The sequence below is a fragment of the Podarcis vaucheri genome (assembly GCF_965113315.1).
Source record: "Podarcis vaucheri genome assembly, chromosome: 6".
Lineage (NCBI taxonomy): Eukaryota > Metazoa > Chordata > Lepidosauria > Squamata > Lacertidae > Podarcis > Podarcis vaucheri.
This window is the reverse complement of record NC_138764.1, coordinates 104,389,335-104,411,861: the sequence shown is the minus strand read 5'-3', so window position 1 is coordinate 104,411,861 and position 22,527 is coordinate 104,389,335. Positions and strand designations below refer to the sequence as shown.

Below are 22,527 nucleotides of genomic sequence, written 5' to 3'. Positions count from 1 at the left end.
CTCAGCTTCAGGATCTGTCCTTCCAGTGAGCACTCAGGGCTGATTTCCTTAAGAATGGATAGGTTTGATCTTCATGCAGTCCATGGGACTCTCAAGAGTCTCCTCCAGCACCATAATTCAAAAACACCAATTCTTCGGCCATCACCCTTCTTTGTGGTCCAACTCTCACTTCCATACATCACTACTGGGAAAACCATAGCTTTAACTATACGGACCTTTGTTGGCAAGGTGATGTCTCTGCTTTTTAAGATGCTGTCTAGGTTTGTTCAGGCTGCAATCCTAGAGACTTCTTATCAGGGGTGCCAACTTGAATAAAATATTTGGGGGGAACAGGTAAGCCTCACCCCGCATAATTGATCACAAGACATGGCACACACAACCCATTTAAATGGCAATGCCCATCAACTGGGGTGGGGCTCAGCACCCTCAAATATTTTGTTGGGGCCAAAGGGACCTCAACTGCTAGGAGTTGGCTCCAATGATGATTTATTACTTGTACCCCACTCATGTGACTGGGTTGCCCCACCAACTCTGAGCAGCTTCCAGCAGAATATAAAACAACGCAGTGATGGAATTGTCGAAAGGCCCTCGGAGCTGGACCTCAGAGTCCAGGCTGAACGATGGAGATGGAGAAGGAGACGGAGACGCTCCTTCGGGTATACTGGGCGGGCTGTTTAGGGCTTTCAAGGTCAGCACCAACACTTTGAATTCTGCTCAGAAATGCGCTGCGAGCCAACATAGTTCTTTCAAGACTGGTGTTATGTGGTCTCGGCGGCTGCTCCCAGTCACCAGTCCGGCTGCCACACTCTGGATTAGTTGCAGTTTCCGGGTCACCTTCAAAGGTAGCCCCACATAGAGCGCATTGCAGTAGTTCAAGCGGGCGATAACCAGAGCATGCACCACTCTGGCGAGACAGTCTGCAGGCAGGGAGGGTCTCAGTCGAGAGTAAGACCCGCTGACCTCAGTGGGACTTCTAGGCAAACCTACGTAGGAGGAATCAAGCCCAACAGCCCTCTCGCCTCCTGCAGTTTCCAGAAATTGGTTTTCAGAACCATTGCTGCCTCCCAACTGCAGGCAGAAGAAAAGAGTTTTGGATTTGATATCCCGCTTTATAACTACCCTAAGGAGTCTCAAAGCGGCTAACATTCTCCTTTTCCCTTCCTCCCCCACAACAAACACTCTGTGAGGCTGAGAGACTTCAGAGAAGTGTAACTAGCCCAAGGTCACCCAGCAGCTGCATGTGGAGGAGCAGGGAAGTGAACCCGGTTCACTGCTCTTAACCACTACACCACACTGGCAGAGCATCACCACCTTGGCTTGTAGCTATCGATAGCTTGTCTAATCTGCTTTCCAAGTTGGTGGCCATCTCTGCCTCTTGTGGCAGGGAGTTCCATAGTTTAACTATGTGCTGCGTGGAGAATAATTCCTTCCTTTCCTCTGTCTTGAATCTTCCAGCACTTAGCTTCACAGGATGCCTACAAAGTTCTCATTGTCAGGAGAGAGGAAGGGCAGCAATTATCCGTCCAGGCCCAGATGAAGCCGTTGCTGACACCAAACATTTTGGGGGTATTGCCAATCTCGCCCTGCCTCCTGGTCCTGGGCTGCTGCCTTCTATTGTATAAACTCTCCTTGGACTAACGAAACAACCCAAAATGACCTAGCTGCAGCTTCCCGGCTGCCTTCACCACCTCCATCCTGGGCTTGCCCCCGCCAGCTGCGTCTGGGAACGGCTTTGAGGTGGCATTTCCTCTTGCGCGGAGGCGATGATGCTCAGAGGCTGGCCGGCTTGCGAAGGAGCAGGAGCTGCTCTCCGCCCCTCCTCTGGGTCCCTGTGGGCAGGAGGTGGAGCCGCTCTGCTCTGCTTTTCCAGGCGGGAGAGAGGCTGGACCACAGCAGAGTTTCAAACCAAGTCAGTAGGACAGGAGTCTCCCCAGGACTCGCGGCTGCTTGGAGGAGAGAGAGATGCAGCTGGAATATCTCCATCCGGCTGCTGCTTCCCGGTCCAGCCTGCCTTCCCTATGCGAGGCTGGAGGAGGAGGAGAAGGCAGCCAGCTGGCCATGGGCTTCGGCAGGTACGCAGCCCCAGAGCCGTTCCAGGGGTCCCGTTCGCCGCTGGCCCCCGAAGGGACCAAGCCTCCGTACAGCTACATTGCCCTCATCACCATGGCCATCCAGAGCACCCCAGAGAAGAGGATCACTCTCAACGGCATCTACCGCTACATCACGGCGCGTTTCGGCTACTACCGGGAGAACAAGCAGGGCTGGCAGAACAGCATCCGCCACAACTTGTCTCTCAACGAGTGCTTCGTCAAGGTGCCGCGGGACGACAAGAAGCCCGGCAAGGGCAACTTCTGGACCCTGGACCCCGACTGCCACAACATGTTCGAGAACGGCAGCTTCCTGCGGCGGAGACGCCGCTTCACCCGCAAGAGGGGCGCCGAGGGCCACAGGAAGCCGCCGGCCAAATGCCCGCTGTTCGTGGAGAAAGCCATCAAAGTAGAAAGTGGTTCCGGTTCTTCGTCAGCTGCTGTGGGCCTGCTCCAGGGTTCCTGCCAAGAGAAAACGCTGCCCTTAGAGGTGCCCATCGTTGGAGGCCGAAGCCCCGGTGACCCGGCCCTTCCTTGCCAGGAGCACCTGGGCTCCGGAGGCCTGGCCTGCGCCAAGAGCTACCCACCAGGGCAGCAGTGCCTTGCTCCGCCGCAGCTGGCGCCCAAACTTCACCCGTACGACCGACAGGCCTGCTACCAAGCCCTGCTGGACTGCTCCCAGGCGAAGGAGCCAGCCCTGGAGGGCATGCAAGCCAGCCCTCTTAGCCAAGCGGGCGACAGGATGGTGCAGGCACCCGCAGAGGCTAAGGAGCCCCTTCAGGGCAGCCCCAAACCACCTCTGGGGCCTCCCAAGAGCGGGCAGGATGGGAAGGTTTTTGGGCAGCTGGCCCCAACTTTCCTGGGCCCTAGCAAGGGTGCCCAGGCCTGCAGCCGCCAGCCATCGCCTTTGGAAGGCGAGGCCTATGCCAAGCCTGCTGTCTTGCCCGTCTTCGGCTCCCTGGGCTACTCGGGAGCCGATTCCCTGAGCGGGAACTACCAGTGCCGCCTGCAGGCCCTGAACTTCTGCGTCAACGAGCATGGTGGCTGCAGCACAGCCTTGGAGCACTTTTTGACAGCCACCGTGGCCCCTGGGTCCTCGGTCCCCAGCCAGCCAGCCCCCTTCATGCCACTTCAAGGAGAGCAGGAAGCCTGGGGCGGGGGGCCCTTCTCCCTCCCAGGGGGCAGCGGGTACCAGCTAGGGCTCCCCCACTGTCTCTACAGGACCCCTGGGATGTTCTTCTTTGAGTGATGGAGGGGTTCAGGGGGCGTGTTTCGGGACCAGACAGCACTCGCGTCCTCCCCGCCGGGGAACCAGGGCTTGACCCCCTATGTAAGTTATTGACTCTTGACTGGCAGAGCGAAGAAGGGACTCTAAATTAGCAGAGCCCTCCAGCTTCCGACTGGCAACGCTATCGTCCCGTCCGGATAAAAACAGCAACGGCAGCTCCCAGCCGGCGGATGGAACCTGCTTTTTTTTAAGAAGGAAAAATTGGTTAGCGGAATAAACGCACTCCCCACTTCTTGATGCAGATTCGCTTTCTCTGTCGGCCCGGGTGGGAACTGGGCAAAGGGGAGGGGCCAGGGGTCGGGACACATCTGGGCATGTGGTTTGTGGCAGGACAGGGCTGGGCTGGAAGGTTTCAGAAGTGGGTTTTTGCCAGGGCATGAATGGTGTTTGCAAAACATCCTCTGAATTTGCCTCGATTAACCACGTTGCATTCTGGTCTGCAGCTCGCTAAGGAAGCAGATGTGCTCAGTGTGGGGGTCGCCCAAGGTCTCTGCGCCCAGAGGGGTCTGCTGGGGGGTCCTTTTGACCCAGATGTGGCTGCCAGGTGGCCAGAATTTTCCCCTTGACCCAAGGAAAAAGTAAAACCAGGGCTTGTGGAAGATGTTAGGTGGTTTCATGTTGTTTTCCTCCTTTCTGTGAGTTTTATTTTAAAGATGGAACCCTTAAGAAGCCTGCCCTCTGCACATGCACATAGGTAGCCTTGCCTTGTGGCAACTTATTTAACAAGAATGTCCCATGTCACTGGGAAAAAGCCACTCTGAGCATTCTGTTTATTTATTGCAGTTAAAGGTATAGGTACCCCTGACCGTTAGGTCCAGTCGCGGACGACTCTGGGGTTGCGCGCTCATCTCGCTCTATGGGCCTAGGGAGCTGGCGTTTGTCCACAGACAGCTTTCTGGGTCATGTGGCCAGCAGGACTAAACAACTTCTGGTGCAACGGGACACCGTGACGGAAGCCAGAGTGCATGGAAATGCCGTTTCCATTCCCACTACAGTGGTACCTATTTATCTACTTGTGCTGGTGTGCTTTCAAACTGCTAGGTTGGCAGGAACAGGGACCGAGCAACCGGAGCTCACCCCGTCGCGGGGATTTGAACTGCCGACCTTCTGATCGGTAAGCCCTAGGCTCTGTGGTTTAGACCACAGCGTCACCCTACAGCTACAATTTATTGCAGTTACATCCCAGCTAATCCCTCCTTTCCTCCAAGGAGCTCAGGGTGGCAGATACGTTCCCCCCCCCATCTTTAACTCACAACAACCCTATGGGGTAGGTTAGCATAAAAAAGGCCAGCTGGTCCAAGGTCACACCTGTGTGACAAATTGAGGATTGAACCTGCGCTTTTCCACGCCTGTTCCGACAGTTTAACAATTATATGACTACACTAGCTGTCAGAAAAATTCTGGATCTCCTTATCTGCATTGGGGGGGGGGAATAGTTTTTCTTTGCAATATGCCTCATGGGGTTTTTAAAAAGCGCTTTTCTCGAAGGAAAGCACTCCGTATGTGCTCTAAATCACCAGAGGATACAGAATGCTGGAAAGACAATTCTGCAACCTTTTACACACCCTTGGCTGACTCCTTATTCCACTTTCTCTTGGGTCCACCGCTCTGTGTGTGGTGATGGCACAGCAGCCCCTTGGGATAGGTTGGTATTTGGGCCAGTGGCCAGCAACTACTGTCTGCCCCCCCAAAGGCTCCCCAGTGAGATCTCCCAACTCTCCGGACTGAAGGAGTTTTAGAGCTGTATGCTGTGTTGGTGTTTTTAAGAAGGATGTCTCTGCGAAAAAGCAACAACCCACACATCTGGATTCTGCCCCCAGTGGCGTAGCGTGGGTTGTCAGCACCCGGGGCAAGGCAAGTAATTTGCGCCCCCTAACCCGTGGATTTGCGCCCCCTACCCCCCAGATGTTGCGCCCGGTGCGGCCCCTTTTTTAAGCATTTTCGCAGGTCTATCCCTGGTCCGGTGCAAATATCTAGGGTGCTCCCAGATGACTTGTTAACAGATTTGTTTGCAGGGAGTTTAGACGATGTTGGATTCATTCCTTCTGGGGAGTTTAGACGCTTTCCCAGTCACTTCCCTTACTGCAAAGGGCATGTCCAAACCGTGCCCTTTCTATTGGGATTCTGTCCTATCCGGGCTGCACACTTAGTGGATCTGGAGCTCTTCCCTAACGAATGCGATTCCCCAAAAGATTGAGCTTTTTGCAATGAGGAGAGCGATGGGGAAATGGGAGTAAACAGTGTGAGGCTGACTTTTGCCTTGAAGCTAAGTTGTGCAGCACTCAACAGGGGGAAAGGTTTCAGGGCTGCAGCATTCTCTCCTCTAGCCCTCGCTTTCCAGACACTGACAGGACATGGCAATTTCACGGCTTATACCTGTGCCAGGGGGAAAGGTTGCCTTCTTAACGTCTGAGGTTCAAGCTCCTGTGGTGGGGCTGAAAACGGCCACCAAAAGTGCCCCAAATTGAGTGAGTGTCGCAGAAGATGCTGCATTTTCGGTCCTGTCGCCCATCTTGACTGCCAGATGTTCGGAGCAAAAGGCAGGAAGCGAAATTGGCCCCCTAATTTCCTGGGGCTGTTTGTTCAGCGGTATCAGATGGGCCTCGGCCATCCTGATCGAGAGCCCATCCATCGCCTGGGTGAAAGGAAGCCTTTGTTTGACAGGGCTCCCTGGAAGCAAAGACTCAGAATTGCAACCTTCAGGGATGCAAAAGCCCACCCAGCCTCAGAGCAGGCAGAATGGGACGCTCCGTGGTTCACTGTCTCACAATGTCCACGACAAGTGTGCATGGATGCCGCCTTGAGCCCAGGCGAGGCCTGTGTTCAAATCCTGGCTGCTAAGCTTGCAGGGGAGACATGAGCCAGCCACACTTGAGCCAGCTTCTCAAGAAGGGTGTGGTGGGAGTCAGTTTCCCAGGGATATATGCAAGGTTTCAATGTGCTGAAAGGGTTTCTGTGCGTGGAGAAGAGCCAGTCTTATTGCCCCTTTTGGGAATCCTGAAACAGAATCAGAGAGGTCGCTGTCATTCCTGCATTGCACGGGGCTAGACTAGATTGGGTCCTTCCATCTCCATAATTCTGTGCTTCTAAGGTGCTCTGGATGTCATCCCCTCCAACATCCATGACCAATGTGTGTCCAGCTTCTGCCTACCTCCAGGCCCTTCCCACCCCCTGCTTACGGTCACCTGTTCCCCAAAAGGCATATTGTGAGTTAGGAAGCTTTTCCTGCTCGTGTATATCTTTCTTCTCCTTCCATGCCATTCCCATGTGTGGTTCTAGTCCTTCCCATTTCCTGCAGGACAGAACTTCAGTTATATGGAAACTGCTGTCCTAATAGGTCTCTATCTCTATCTCTCACTTGGACTACTGCAATGCGCTCTATGTGGGGCTACCTTTGAAGGTGACCTGGAAACCCGGCAGCTAGACTGGGGACTGGGAGCGGCCCCCAGGACCACAAAACACTGGTCTTGAAAGACCTACACTGGCTCCCAGTACGTTTCCGAACACAATTCAAAGTGTTGGTGCTGACCTTGAAAGCCCTAAACGGCCTCGGTCCAATATACCTGAAGGAGCATCTCCACCCCCATCGTTCAGCCCAGACACTGAGGTCCAGTGCCGAGGGCCTTCTGGCGGTTCCCTCGCTGAGAGAAGTGAGGTTACAGGGAACCAGGTGGAGGGCCTTCTCGGTAGTGGCGCCCGCCAATTCTGGACCCACACATCCTTCCGCAGTGGGGACATAGATTTCCGGGCAGGAGTTGATCACAACGAGGGTTTGCCAAATGTTCCTTCCACTTAGCACATTTCTCCCTTTCATCCTGAGTTTGTGTGTCTTCAAAGCCCAGGACACCTTTGGTAAAGGCTGTTCTCCAACTGAAGTGCTCACAGGCCAGTGTTTCACAGTTGGTGTTTATACTACTTTTTAAAAAAAAGATTGGCCTTGAGAGAATCTTTAAACCTCCAAGCCAACCATCATTCTATTTATTTCTATCATTTCTTACTCACCTTTTCACTAAACTAGAACACCCCAAAGGCTGAAAGCTTTACCTCTAAGGGAGCTGCTCCAATCCCCTTGATCATTTGGCTGCTTTCCGTCCACGGCTACAGCATTTGGCCACAAGCAGATACCTGAACACAACTGTCTGCACCAACCAGGTTGATCTGGAATTCACCCTCCCCTCCTGTGGTTTCCAGTTCCATCAACTGGAGTTTAGGAGCATAGATACTGTGGCCAGTAGCCATCGATAGCCCTCTCTTCCCTGAATTTGTCCAGTCCTCTTCCCACAGTCATCCTGGATGGATGGCGGCTAACAGATTGAGGTTGAATCCTGACAAGACAGAAGTACTGTTTTTGGGGGACAGGGGGCGGGCGGGTGTGGGGGACTCCCTGGTCCTGAATGGGGTAACTGTGCCCCTGAAGGACCAGGTGCGCAGCCTGGGAGTCATTTTGGACTCACAGCTGTCCATGGAGGCGCAGGTTAATTCTGTGTCCAGGGCAGCTCCATCAGGTATGCAGGATGAGACCCTCCCTGCCCGCAGACTGTCTCTCCAGAGTGGTGCATGCTCTGGTTATCTCCCGCTTGGACTACTGCAATGCGCTCTACGTGGGGCTACCTTTGAAGGTGACCTGGAAACTGCAACTAATTCAGAATGCAGCAGCTAGACTGGTGACTGGGAGTGGCTGCCGAGACCACATAACACCGGTCTTGAAAGACCTACATTGGCTCCCAGTACATTTCCGAGCACAATTCAAAGTGTTGGTGCTGATCTTTAAAGCCCTAAACGGCCTCGGTCCAGTATACCTGAAGGAGCGTCTCCACCCCCATCGTTCTGCCCGGACACTGAGGTCCAGCGCCAAGGGCCTTCTGGCGGTTCCCTCATTGCGAGAAGTGAGGTTACAGTGAACCAGACAGAGGGCCTTCTTGGTGGTGGCACCAACCCTGTGGAACGCCCTCCCTTCAGATGTGAAGGAAATAAACAGCTATCTTATCTTTAAAAGACATATTTAATGCTGTATTGTTTTTAACACTCGATTGGGAGCTGCCCAGTGTGGCTGGGGAAACTCAGCCAGATAGGTGGCGTATAAATAATAAATTATTATTATATATATTATTATCCTGTTGGGCCTTGTGAGAACAGGATGCTGGACTAGGTGGGCTGTTGGCCGGATCCAGCAAACAGGCTCTTCCTTACGTGTTTGTGACTCAGAATATCCTTGCATTTTTACTTCTGTCGTTTCGATTGCATTGCGTTGCTTGACTCGCTTCATTCTTTAAAACAAAATTAAGCCCAAGCATTTCGGTTTTCTCCCTCCCTCTCCATCTCCTCTCTGCTTCCCACACACTCCCCGCTGCCTGTCCCAGCACACATTTCTGGATCTGTCCTCGGACGAGCGAGGACCCGACTGCGGTCCAAGTTCTGGTGATATCAGTCCCTCGGCACCCTCTTCCCTTCTTCTCCTCCACGCCTGAGCCGGCAGTGGAAAACAATATTTTGGGACATACATCATGCTGGCGTCTGAGAAGCCGTCTGTGCAGGGAACATTTGGCCTGGGCGCCCCTCCTTCGCACAGTCCCCAGGGGCGCTGGAGGAAGCCAGCCTGGATGAACTGTGCCCAGGGATGTCTGGTTCCCACAGACCCGGCCTGCGCCTCCACCGGCCCCGCGCCCGAGGCTCCAGAACCGGGGCTGGGAACGCAGCTGCCGGCGGCCTCTCTGCTCCCAGGGAAGGGAACTGACGCTGCGTGAGATAAAGGGAAGGAACGCAATCCAGCCCGGCTCTTTGGGGAGAAGGGCTGTGCTGGTAGGGGGGAAGGGGCAGCGGCAGAGAGGGACTCCAAGATCCAGAAGAAGGGACAAAGCCAGCTCTGAGGGAGGGCCCTGGGTCCAGAACCATGGGGGGAAGCCGGTGATGAGGGATGGACCCAAAGTTCCAGAAGGATGGGGGAAGCCAGCTCTGAGGGAGGGCCCTGGGTCCAGAAGGGTGGGAGGAAGCCTGCTCTGAGAGAGGGACCTGAGTCCAGAAGGATGGGGGGAAGCCGGTGATGAGGGATGGACCTGAGTCCAGAAGGATGGGGGGAAGCCAGTGATGAGGGAGGGATCCTGGTCCAGAAGGACGGGAGGAAGCCCAGAACTCTGGTGGGAAGCCAGTGATGAGGGAGGGACTCTGGTCCAGAAGGATGGGGGGAAGCCCAGAACCCTGGTGGGAAGCCAGCTCTGAGGGAAGGTCCCTGGTCCAGAAGGATGGGAGGAAGCCCAGAACTCTGGTGGGAAGCCAGTGATGAGGGAGGGATCCTGGTCCAGAAGGATGGGGGGAAGTTAGCTCTTTCAACAAGCGCTCCTGCACTTCCGATGTAAAGCTCTTTGAAGCTGCATAGGCGATTACTTCTCAGCCACAACAGGCATCAGAGGTGAGCAAAGGAAGAGACAGGGCCAACCCACCCATGAGGCAAGTTGAGACAACAGCCTCGGGCGGCAGGTTCCACAGGGGCAGGCGATCCTGACGGAGATCTCCCTTTTTGCTTGTTCCTGGTGGAGATCTTCACTCACCCCTTTTCCCCTGGCAAGGTGGTGGAGGGAAAGCATTTTGTGGTTCACCTGAGCTGCCGAAAGGTCTTGGGCCGGCCCTGCCAAGAGACATGAACGACCTGGGCTTCTGCTGTCCAGAGACAGCAAACCAGGCAACACTAAGTGAGGCACATGACCCATGGCCTGGGGAGTCAGGTGACACCAGGGGGCTAGTCAGGTGCCATTGACTGATTTTATATATATATATGACTGCCAAGTCAACTTCCTTTCTTGATTCCGGCCACTCATCTCCAAGGAAGACTCAGGCCGGGTCTTCTTCACGCTAAACCCCAGGACACTGGACCACCAGTCCGGGTGTCACCCAAGTCACTTCGCCACTCCCAAGTTCCCGGGTTGAACTTGTATTTTATATTGTTTTAAATATACTAGTGTTTATCAACTTTTAAACTGTTATCTTTGTATATGTTTTTAGCTTGTGTCTCTTCAATTTGCACATGCCATTTTGGGAAGAAAGTGGGATATTAATATTAATAATAATAATATATTTATACCCTGCCCAATTGCTTTGGAGTATAGAGGGAGAATGCAGTGAGAATGCTTTTTAAATACTTGCTTCCTCAAACACACACTTTGCCCCAAAATACAATTTAGTTATCTATTTAATTGCATTTATAGCCCATATTTTTCCTCCCAAGTTGTTCAAGACAGCATACATAAATCTCCTCCTCATTTATTCCCCACAACCACCCTGCAAAGTAGGCCAAGCAGAGAGGCAATGACTGGCCCAAGATCATCCCGTGAGCTTCATGACTGTGTGAGGATTCGAACCCTGGGCTCCCAAGGTCCTAGTCCTCATTAAACCCCCGCAACAACCCTGCGATGTAGGTTTAGGCTGAGAGGCAGGGATAGGCCCAGGGTCACTCAGTGCGCTTTATAGCTGAGTGGGGATTCGAACCCTGTTCTCTCCCATGTCCTAGCCTGACACTCTAACCACTGTACCACACTGTCTCTCAGGGCACAGGGGCAGGAAAGCAGCACGTGCTCCTATGAGGCTATGAGTCCGCTTTCCACTAGGAGAGGGTAAAGGAGAGAGAAATCCTTTGCTTACAGGAAGCCTGTAGACTGCCAGGGAGTCACATACCAGAGCGTTAGGTTTGTGCATTTAAAGTGGATTAAAGCATTCTGCTTCCTTAGCACAACTGTAAAAAATAAGAAAGAAAGAACCCGGATTTTTCGTGGCTTGGAAAGCGACAAGGAAATGTGTTGGAAAGTGTGGAGTGTAGGAATGACTAATGGGAGGTTGTGTAAATATCCCGCAAGCAAGTCAGGATGAATGCAGGGAGAAAGCTCATTGTTGTACAACCCGCCCACAAACAAATCACAACTAATGTTCAGTAAATGCCAGATTTAATCTGTGTAGGCTTTGCACAAGCAAATCAGGGTGAATGCTCAATAAGCAGTTTACTGGATGAGTCCTCAATTTGCTTTGCTCTCTGTCTGTTCCCAACCGCAGATTTCTCTCTCACACAAAAACCTATGATGGGTTTCTCATTCACACACAAATTCCCAGATGTTTTGCTGGTCCTAACCTTTACTCCCCCATCGGGGCTATTATCCTACCAAAAGAGCTTTGAGCACAGTGGAATAGGTTTGATTCTCAGCGGACTTCCAGCGCAGAGAAACAGGTCTCCTTTCCCAAAGGGGACTCCTCCTTGGCTTTTTCCAAAATAAGTGAACGGATGTCATTAGTTCAAATAAGGAAAAGGTTGCATGGAAGAACGGCTGCAATATAAATTCCACCCTGTCCTGACGTGGGCGTCCTGGGGTTCGTTGACAAGGATCCTACAAGGAGGTGCAGTTGTGGAGATTGTACACAAACAAATGCACCCACCCACCCACACACCCTGGCATGATGGATGGCCGCCTATCAGGGATCCTTGAGCAGTGATTCCTACATTGCAGGGGGTTAGACTATGTGACTCATGAGATTCCTTTCAGCTACACAATTCTATGATTCTGTGACCACTAGATTTTCACCAACAGTTTACCAGCTCCGTCTGGTACGCAGGCTGAGACCCTCCCTGCCTGCAGGCTGTCTTGCCAGAATGGTGCATGCTCTAGTTATCTCCCGCTTGGACTACTGCAATGCGCTCTATGTGGGGCTGCCTTTGAAGGTGACCCGGAAACTGCAACTAATCAAGAATGCGGCAGCTAGACTGTTGACTGGGAGCAGTCGCCAAGACCACATAACACTGGTCTTGAAAGACCTACACTGGCTCCCAGTACGTTTCCGAGCACGATTCAAAGTCTTGGTGCTGATCTTTAAAGCCCTAAACGGCCTCGGTCCTGTATACCCGAAGGAGCGTCTCCACCCCCATCATTCTGCCCGGACCCTGAGGTCCAGTGCTGAGGGCTTTCTGGTGGTTCCCTCACTGCGAGAAGTGAGGTTACACGGAACCAGGCAGAGGGCCTTCTCGGTAGTGGTGCGTGCCCTGTGAAACGCCCTCCCAGCAGATGTCAAGGCAATAAACAACTATTTTACTTTTAAAAGACAACTGAAGAAGTCATTCCTTCCATTGACAAGCTTAAACATGTGCAGAGGAGGGAGACCAAGATGATCAAGGGTCTGGAAACCAAATCTGATGAGGGACGGTTGAAGGAGATGGGTATGGTTAGCCTAGGAAAGAGGAGACTGAGGGCAGATATGAGTTGTTGTTGTTGTTTAGTCGTTTAGTTGTGTCCAACTCTTCGTGACCCCCTGGACCAGAGCACGCCAGGCCCTCCTGTCTTCCACTGCCTCCTGCAGTTTGGCCAAACTCATGCTGGTAGCTTCAAGAACACCGTCCCACCATTTTGTCCTCTGTCGTCCCCTTCTTCTTGTGCCCTCCATCTTTCCCAACATCAGGGTCTTTTCCAGGGAGTCTTCTCTTCTCATGAGGTGGCCAAAGTATTGGAGTCTCAGCTTCAGGATCTGTCCTTCCAGTGAGCTCTCAGGGCTGATTTCCTTCAGAATGGAGAGGTTTGGTCTTCTTGCAGTCCATGGGACTCTCCAGAGTCTCCTCCAGCACCAGAATTCAAAAGCATCAATTCTTTGGCAATCAGCCATCTTTATGGTCCAGCTCTCACTTCCATACATCACTACTGGGAAAGGCAGATATGAGAGCCACCTTCAAATATCTAAGGGCTGTCACATGGAAGATGGAGCAAGCTTGTCCATTATTTATTAATTATTATCAATTTAATTTTTATAGCACCCTATACCCTGATGTTGGGAAAGATGGAGGGCACAAGGAGAAGGGGATGACAGAGGATGAAGTGGTTGGACAGTGTTCTCAAAGCTATGAACGTGAGTTTGACCAAGCTGCGGGAGGCAGTGGAAGACAGGAGTTCCTGGTGTGCTCTGGTCCAGGGGGTCACGAAGAGGCAGATACGACTAAACAACAATAACCCGCAGGTATGTCCTCTCCGGCTCCAGATGGTAGGACTTGAACCAATGGCTTCAAGTTACAAGAAAGCAGATTCCGACCGAACATCAGGAATAACTTTCCGTTGTCAAAAATTATTTGACTGTGGAATGGAACCTCCTTCCTTGGAGGTTTCCAAGCAGAGCTTGGATGGCCATCTGCCCTGGATGCTTTAGTTGAGATTCCTGCCTTGCGGGGGGCTGGACTAGATGACCCTCGGGGTCCCTTCCAACTCCACAAATCTGTGATTCTATGAATCCTCCAACATGCAGCCTCATTGTATAGCCCTTAATTCTAGAGTTTTGAGAGAGGAAGAATAGCTCTCCTCTATTCAATTTCTCAATTTATAAAACAAACTTCATAAAAAGACCACAGAGCTACTGGCCATGATCCTGTCACCTGGCTGATGCCTGATGGCATGCTAATATTATCCCAAGTCCAGGGGAAGGAGGGAAATAAGATTTTTTGGGAACAATAACACACACACCTTATGTACAAATGCACATATTCATGATGCAATCCCCAGTATCTTTTCAACGCTCCAGAAATATTTGGCTCCTATTCCTGCCCACCCACCTCTTCCTCCTTCCTCTGGGTGGGTGGTCTGGATGAGTGCCTGCACAGAGCAGGATCCCACAGAAGTTCTCCGCGCATCTGGGCAGAGGAAGCAAGCGAGGGATGAAGACCGGCAAGGGGGTCCACTCTGGCTCCATCCTGGGGGTGCCGAAGGACTTTTGCGGCTACTCTGGAGCCAAGATCGACAGCGGCATTTAGGGTCGAAGCTCCAGCTCTCAGCCCCCACCCCATTCCCTTCCCTCCGACCCCACAAGTCCTGGTGGTGGGAGATGTGCCTGAGCAGAGAAAAGGGAGAGGAGGAAGGAATGGAACTGTGTTGTCAAGGGGAAGAACGGCCAGCGGCTTCTCCCACTTTGGGGAGGGCCCTTCTTTCCTGCGGCATTTCCCCCCTGCAGGCTGTTGTTGTTTTCGGGTGGGATTCTGTCGCACATTGGGGAAATTCAGGCTGCATGGTTACAATCGAACGGGAGGCATTCCAGGTCGCTTCCCCCAAACAACTGCGTTCTGCAGGAAGGAAAGTGATGGGGAAAAGCCCTGGGGAAGTGTGGGATGACCCCCCAGCTAGGCTATTCACAAAGGAATCAGGATGGGTGCTCCTTAAATAGCCAGCATCATTTAACCTCCCTTTCTTGGGACAAGGGATTGATTTCCTAAGGAGGAAAATGACCCATGGGTGGGACTGGGGGCTAAGCTTATATGCTCCGCTTCCAATCAAGTTTGGAGCCCGTGTCAAGAGACATCGCACTTGCTGCCTCACACATGCGCATATTCTTGGGAAGACGAACAAAGGTGGCTATGTATTGCCTCTAGGACCACAAGAACATAGGGAAGACTATAAGGCGAGCCTGCTGGATCCTGCTCTCACAGTGGCCAACCTGATGTCCAAAAGGAAACCCACAAGCAGGATTCGAACCCAAGATCTCTCTCCCTCCTGCTGTTTCCAGCAGCTGGTTCTCAGAAGCACTGCTGCCTGAAACTGTGCAGGCAGAACCACTGTGGCTAGTAGCATGGGCATAGCCAGGATTTTTTTTGGGGGGGGGAGCAGGACTTTTGTTGGGAGGGGTCAGAACCGACGTGATTGGTCAGTTAGTTAAATACTTCTGTTGCCCCCCCCCCATGGCTAGCAGCCCTCAGTAGTCCTCTCCTCCATGAAGCCTGCCTCTGAATATCAGCTAGAAGGGATCACAAGAGTGAAAGAGCTTTACCATACCCATTGAGTCAATCACCCATCTCCTACCACCCTTCTGAGAAAAACCCCAGCCTCCCACTATATGCAGTAATACCTCGGGTTACAGCTGCTTCAGGTTGTGTTTTTTCGGGTTACGGACCACCGAAACCTGGAAGTACCGGAATGAGCATGAGCAGAGGCGCCGAATCACAACCCGAGCATCCACTATACAGTGGTGCCCCGCAAGACGAATGCCTCGCAAGACGGAAAACTCGCTAGACGAAAGAGTTTTCCGTTTTGGAGGTGCTTCGCAAAACGAATCTCCTATGGGCTTGCTTCACAAGACGACAAAGTCTTGCGAGTTCCTGCTGGGTTTTTTCCCTCCCCCCCTTTTTCTAAGCCGCTAAGCCGCTTATCAGCTGATCCGATCAGCAGATAAGCCGCTAAAAGCAGCTAAAAGCCGCTAATAGCGCTAATAGCGCTAAGCAGCTTATCAGCTGATCCGATCAGCAGATAAGCCGCTAAAAGCCGCTAAAAGCCGCTAATAGCGCTAATCCGCTAATCCTTCAATGGGCTTGCTTCACAAGACGAAAAAAACCGCTAGACGAAGAGAATCACAGAACGGATTCTTTTCGTCTTGCGAGGCACCACTGTATAAGGGTCTGGTGACTTCTATTTCAGTGTATCTGAAGAAGTGTGCATGCACACGAAAGCTTACACCTAGAACAAATTTAGTTGGTCTCCAAGGTGCTATTGGACTACAGTGGTACCTCAGGTTAAGAACTTAATTCGTTCTGGATGTCCGTTCTTAACCTGAAACTGTTCTTAACCTGAAGCACCACTTTAGCTAATGGGGCTTCCCGCTGCCGCCGCACCATTTCTGTTCTTATCCTGAAGCAAATTTCTTAACCCGAGGTACTATTTCTTGGTTAGTGGAGTCTGTAACCTGAAGCATCTGTAATCTGAGGTACCACTGTATTTTTTAATTTTTTATTTCAACAGCGTCAGACCAACATGGCTACCTACCTGAATCCTGCCTGGCTTGCGAGAGGCATCTGGTTGGCTGCTGTGAGACCAGAATGCTGGAAGGACAGGAAGAAACATCGTGGACAGAATAATTGCCACACACAGGAAGAACAAGAATATAGTTTGAAGGCTTCACCTGTAGCTTTACAAATCATTTAATGCACGAATACGAATTGAAGTCGTTAATACTGCAGTTGTTGTATAAAGGTAAAGGGACCCCTGACCATTAGGTCCAGTCGTGGCCGACTCTGGGGTTGTGACGCTCATCTCGCTTTATTGGCCGAGGGAGCCGGCGTACAGCTTCCGGGTCATGTGGCCAGCATGATTAAGCCGCTTCTGGCGAACCAGAGCAGCGCATGGAAACGCCGTTTACCTTCCCGCCAAAGCGGTACCTATTTATCTACTTGCACTTTGAGGTGCTTTCGAACTGCTAGGTTGGCAGGAGCAGGGACCGAGCAACAGGAGCTCACCCCGTTGCGGGGATTCGAACCGCCGACCTTCTGATTGGCAAGTCCTAGGCTCTGTGGTTTAACCCACAGCGCCACCCGTGTCCCTACAGTTGTATAAGGGACTGTTATTTTGACTGGAGTGTAACTGAAATTAATAAGATTTTGAAATGCAGAAATAAAGTAAACCATCAATTCTAGCACATGGCGGGGAGCACCTAAATTATATAGTTTGGCATCTGAATGATTGGTATTAATAACTGTATTGTAATTTGGCATTGTTATCATGAGACTATTATGGGATTGTTGTAACTGAAAACTTATAATTATTATAAGAGTCATAAAAAAAGAGAACAGGGTGCTGGACATCTTCAGCTTTTAATTGCTCCAGCAGGACTCTGTTGTTTCTCCAGGACCCTGGAAAGAGAAGGGTACAGTGGTACCTCGGGTTACAGACGCTTCAGGTTACAGACTCCGCTAACCCAGAAATAGCAGTACCTCGGGTTAAGAACTTTGCTTCAGGATGAGAACAGAAATTGTGCTCCAGCGGCGTGGCAGCAGCAGGAGGCCCCATTAGCTAAAGTGGTGCTTCAGGTTAAGAACAGTTTCAGTTTCCTTCTCTGGCCATTGGCTAATGCAAATAAAGTTTTATCTCTCAAAGTGGTACCTCAGGTTCAGAACAGTTTCAGGTTAAGAACGGACCTCCGGAACGAATTAAGTTCTTAACCAGAGGTACCACTGTAATTTTTACTAAAGCTGTCATTGTGCTGCAAAACAAACAAAGAAAGATATGGTGTCTCCATTTTTGCTTCCTAGAGTCTTTTCCGCAGCTCGCTTCTCAACCCTCTCTGTCCTTTGCACTTTTTAGGTTTCCCCTCCGCTCTGCTTCTCTCGCTGTGCTTCAGCATCTCGTCCGAGTGCCCTGGGCCTGGCCTCTGCCTCGTCTTCCAGGGCCCCTTGGCCTCAACCGCGACCAACCCTGGAGCCATTTATAGCCTGGAGCCAGCCTGGCAGCCCAACGTTACCGCATGTCTGAGGGAATGTGAATCAATGACCAAGAGCCTCTTGTAGCCGGCCGGGAAACTCCCGTGGGGAAGTAGGCTGGGACGGAGGCGAGCGAAAGAAACCCCAATACGTGCCCAGAATAACGCAAGGAGTGGTCAGCTCTGCAAAGGGGCAGAGGGACGCCAGTCAGGGACAGCCAGCTCCATCGCTGAGGCTGTGCCTCTCCCCTCCTCTCCCCACGCCCAGCTCTGAAGGTGGGCGAATTTCGGGTAGAGCCAAACTCCTGGGAACCAGACAGGAAGGAGACGTCAGCAGCTCTTGGGGTAACTCAAACCAGATGCTGCTGCTCTGGTTCCCAGCCAGGGCCACGGGGTGGTCACTGGGAGGGACTGGTCAGGGGTTGTCGGCAGGAAACGGTCTGGGAGGAAACTCTCCCGGCTCAAGGAAAGGCGGAAGGAGCTCGCTGGCACCGCAGAGGAGGCCTCTCGCTTAGCAACCTCACGTCGCTTCCCGGAGGCTGTGGGACATTGCGACACTACCTGGGTGTCGTAAGGACAGAAGAAGGGCCTGCAGGATCAGGCCAATGGCCCATTGAGTCCAGCATCCGGTTCTCGCATCGGCCAATGCACGGTTTGGCCCAAGGCATTTTGGCTTCTGAACTGCAAAATGGGATCTGCCTTTGTCACGGTCTGGTTCATGGGTGATCGAAGTCCCGGCAGGGGACGTTGGGACCGGGGGCAACATGGCAGGGTGGGAGCAGGAAAGCGGGTCCAGAAGCCAGGAGTCAGGAGCCAAGAGTCTGAGGGTCAGAGAGCCAGGAGTCAAGAAGTCAGGGGTCCGAGGATCAGGAAGCAAGGAGTCACGAAGTCAGGGGTCCGAGGATCAGGAAGCAAGGAGTCACGAAACGATGCCTTATGAGGAACGGCTAAGGGAGCTGGGCATGTTTAGCCTGGAGAAGAGGAGGTTAAGGGGTGATATGATAGCCATGTTCAAATATAGAAAAGGATGTCACATAGAGGAGGGAGAAAGGTTGTTTTCTGCTGCTCCGGAGAAGCGGACACGGAGCAATGGATCCAAACTACAAGAAAGAAGATTCCACCTAAACATTAGGAAGAACTTCCTGACAGTAAGAGCTGTTTGACAGTGGAATTTGCTGCCAAGGAGTGTGGTGGAGTCTCCTACTTTGGAGGTCTTTAAGCAGAGGCTTGACAACCATATGTCAGGAGTGCTCTGATGGTGTTTCCTGCTTGGCAGGGGGTTGGACTCGATGGCCCTTGTGGTCTCTTCCAACTCTATGATTCTATGATTCTACGAAGTCAGGGGTCCGAGGATCAGGAAGCAAGGAGTCACGAAGTCAGGGGTCTGAGGATCAGGAAGCAAGGAGTCACGAAGTCAGGGGTCCAAGGATCAGGAAGCAAGAAGCCAAACACAGCAAGGCAGGAAGCGTGTTGCTGTGGTAAAGAGCTGAAAGGAAATACTGACCTTATATCCCTTCCCAGCTCTTGCCACCAGGTGCTGTGAGTTACCAATCGGCCTCACCTGTGTGGCAGCACCTTGCCTCTTCAGAACAAACTTAGGAAGGCCCCAGTCCTGCAAAGTCCTATTGGTCACAGGGCCTGGCTCCTGCACGCACTCCTGACAGCCTCCTTGCCAGGGAGGAAGTGGAGAGTGAACATTCAAACCGGGAACAAAGAGAGCAATAGAATTGTAGAGTTGGAAGGGACCCTGAGGGTCATCTAGTTCAGCCCTTGAAATGCAGGAATCTCAGCTAAAGCATCCATGACAGATGGCCATCCAGCCTCTGCTTAGAAACCCCCAAGGAAGGAGAGTCTACCATCACCTGTGTGACAGCTCTTGCTGTCCAAACGTTCTTCCTGATGTTTCGTGGTAATCTCCTTTCTTGCAACTTGAAGCCACTGCTTCGAGTCCTACCCTCCAGAGCAGGAGGAAACAAGCTTGTTCCCTCTTCCATGGGACAGCCCTTGAGATATTTGTAGATGGCTGTCGTATCGCCTCTCAGTCTCCGAAACATCCCCAGCTCCTTCAACCATTCCTCATAAGGCAACCTCGATCATCTTGGCCGCTCTCCTCTGCAATCAAAATCGACTTTGAGATCTGCTGCCCCTCTGGATCCTGCTGCCTGAGGCAGTTGCCTTCCCTTGCTTCATGGTTGGGCCGGCCCTGGGCTGACCAGAGGCCTATGGGAAACTTTAGCTGAGATGCTTGAGCTGAGATTGCTGCATTGCAGGGCATTGGATTAGAGGACCCTTAGAGTGCCGTAAACAAAAATGTGCCCTTTTCCCTTATGGGGTACCCAAGAGCCCATATAGAGTCCTTACGTAGGTTCCCTATTGGCAGGAGAAAATAACAGAGGCCAACCGGAGAATATTGAGAAGCAAAGCAGCTAGTAAGCCTGATCTTTATTGATCTGTTGCAACAGGGTGCTCCCCTCACACGCAGGAAAGGAGGAGGAACCCAGAACCAAGGTGTGTCTGCCCTTATATAGACATTTTAAATTTCCTGCCCTGGAGCTCAAGACCACCGCTCCATATATCATACATACATCACAGAAAGGGCGGTCTACAGCAGAAATCTGAGTGCTTTGTTTACCTCCTGTCTGCCAGGTTACCTGTTTAATGGTCACTTGATTGGATTGCCTGGGGAGCCTGGCCAGTCTTTTGTAATGATAAATACTTAGTTCCTGGGCCAGGTCACAGGCTCACACCCTATTCTGTATCTGAAGAAGTGCATGCACACGAAAGCTCATACCAAGAACTAACTTAGTTGGTCTTTAAGGTGCTACTGGAAGGAATTTTTTTATTTTGACTATGGCAGACCAACACGGCTACCTATCTGTAACCCTATTCATGTGTTAAATGTGCCCTTAAGACAGGATTTGTGAAGGAAAAGACAATGGGGAGGCTTTTCCATTTTCCTTTGACCTTGCAGAGAAAACATTTGGTCAGTTTGGGAATCAAAAATGGTTCCAGGTCGGTCTTCCTGTGCTGATCTATGTACGTGCTTGGTTGGTACATTTAACATATATCTAAGACCTCAAAATTCCTATCGCAAGAGGACTCCACAATTCTATGTTTCTCCTGAAGTCAAACCACCACCACTGCTGCTATACCACCCTGGCCAGGCCCCCCTATCTTCAAGAGTGCTCTTAACACCTCTTAATGCAGGTACCCAGACGCATCTGTCGTTGTCATTGTTTGTCCCAGGGCAGCGCCAGCATCCTCTCAGTAGCCCTTCCTTGCCACGAGGTCAACCCGAAGACTTGGCATCTGGCTGGGTCTATCCCTTGGTCAGTCTATTTTGGCTGGAAAAGGCAGCCAGCGACGCCAGGCTGGTCCCTGACTCACTTTCCTTCCTCAGTTGGAATCTGACGGTGGGGGTTGAAAAGAGACAGACAGAGGGAGGGAGGGAGGGAGTGACTTTCTTTTGGCCAGCGTCAGTGAAAGGGAGTCTGAAAGAGGTTGGATGTGACAGTCCTGGCCAGCGAGCCAAGTCTGAGTGTGCTGGCACCGTTCAGAGGAGATGTGTGACGTTGGCTGGTCTGTTTGTTTTTAGGGAAAGTGTTTTGCTCCTCTGCAAAGGCGCTGGGAAAGGGGAGGATGTGGAAAAGGGCACAGGGGTAGGTGGAGCAGGAAAACTCTCCCCCCAAATGCCGGGGACCTTTAAACTCTTGGAAGGAGACAGTTCAGGCCTTAGGCCAGCAGGACCTGCGTTCAAATCCGTGCACAGCCACAAGGATTGAAAACTGGCCATTCCCCCAGCTTCTCTCTCAGCTAAACCGCCCTCAAAGGGCTGTAAATTAAATGCTCATCAATTTACAAGGCAAACACATACATAGGTATGTAAACCACGTGTCTGAAATAGTACAGGAGAACAATCCTGAAACCATTTTGACTCTCCCAAATTGACCTCAAAAGTTTCTCTGCAAGGAGGAAGGAAATGGGAAAGCCTCTCCATTGTCTTTTGCTTAGGGCATGTTTAGGGTGAGCCTGTGACCTGGATTCAGGAATTAAATTATTTACCATCACAAAAGAATTGCCAGGCTACCCAGGTAATGCAATCAGTGACCATTATCAGGTATCCTGGCAGGCAAGATTTCTGCTGTAGACCACCTCCTACTGTAACGTATGTATGATGTTTTTTGGGGGTGGTCTTGAGCTATGGGGTGGGCAATTTCAAAAGTCTATATCTCCTCCCTCCTGCATGTGGTGAGTGGGGACCCTGTTGCAACAGTGGTGACTGGGAACGGCCACCGAGACCATATAACACCGGTCTTGAAAAACCTACATTGGCTCCCAGTACGTTTCCAAGCACAATTCAGTGTTGGTGCTGACCTTTAAAGCCCCAAACGGCCTCGGTCCAGTATACCTGAAGGAGCGTCTCCACCTCCATCGTTCTACCCGGACACTGAGGTCCAGCGCTGAGGGCCTTCTGGCGGTTCCCTCCCTGCGAGAAGCCAAGTTACAGGGAACCAGGCAGAGGGCCTTCTTGGTGGTGGCACCCGCCCTGTGGAACACCCTCCCACCAGATGTCAAAGAGAACAACAACTACCAGAGTTTTAGAAGACATCTGAAGGCAGCCCTGTTTAGGGAAGCTTTTAATGTTTGATGTATCATAGTATTTTAATATTCTTTTGGAAGCCGCCCAGAGTGGCTCGGGAAACCCAGCCAGATGGGCGGGGTATAAATAAATTATTATTATTATTATTATTATTATTATTATTATTATTATTATTATTATTATTATCAGGCTTCCTAGCTGCTTTGCTTCTCAGTATTCTCTGGTTGGCCTCTGTTATTTCCTCCTACCGCTAGGGAACCCACTTAAGGACTCTATATGGGCTCTTGGGTAAGGGAAGAGGAGCAGATTTTGTTTACATCAGTGCCAACCCCTTGCAGTAGTGATGGAGTCCTCACTTGGCCCTA

The 22,527-nt window shown here is 51.7% G+C and overlaps 1 protein-coding gene across 1 annotated transcript; it reads left to right on the top strand.

Moving 5' to 3' along the window:
• The first annotated feature begins 1,293 nt into the window (after positions 1 to 1,293).
• FOXS1 (forkhead box S1) lies at positions 1,294 to 3,616 on the top strand. The gene has a single exon (XM_082226248.1). The coding sequence runs from the start codon at positions 1,963 to 1,965 to the stop codon at positions 3,334 to 3,336; it is 1,374 nt and encodes a 457-aa protein (XP_082082374.1). The 5' UTR covers positions 1,294 to 1,962; the 3' UTR covers positions 3,337 to 3,616.
• Positions 3,617 to 22,527: the final 18,911 nt, after the last annotated feature.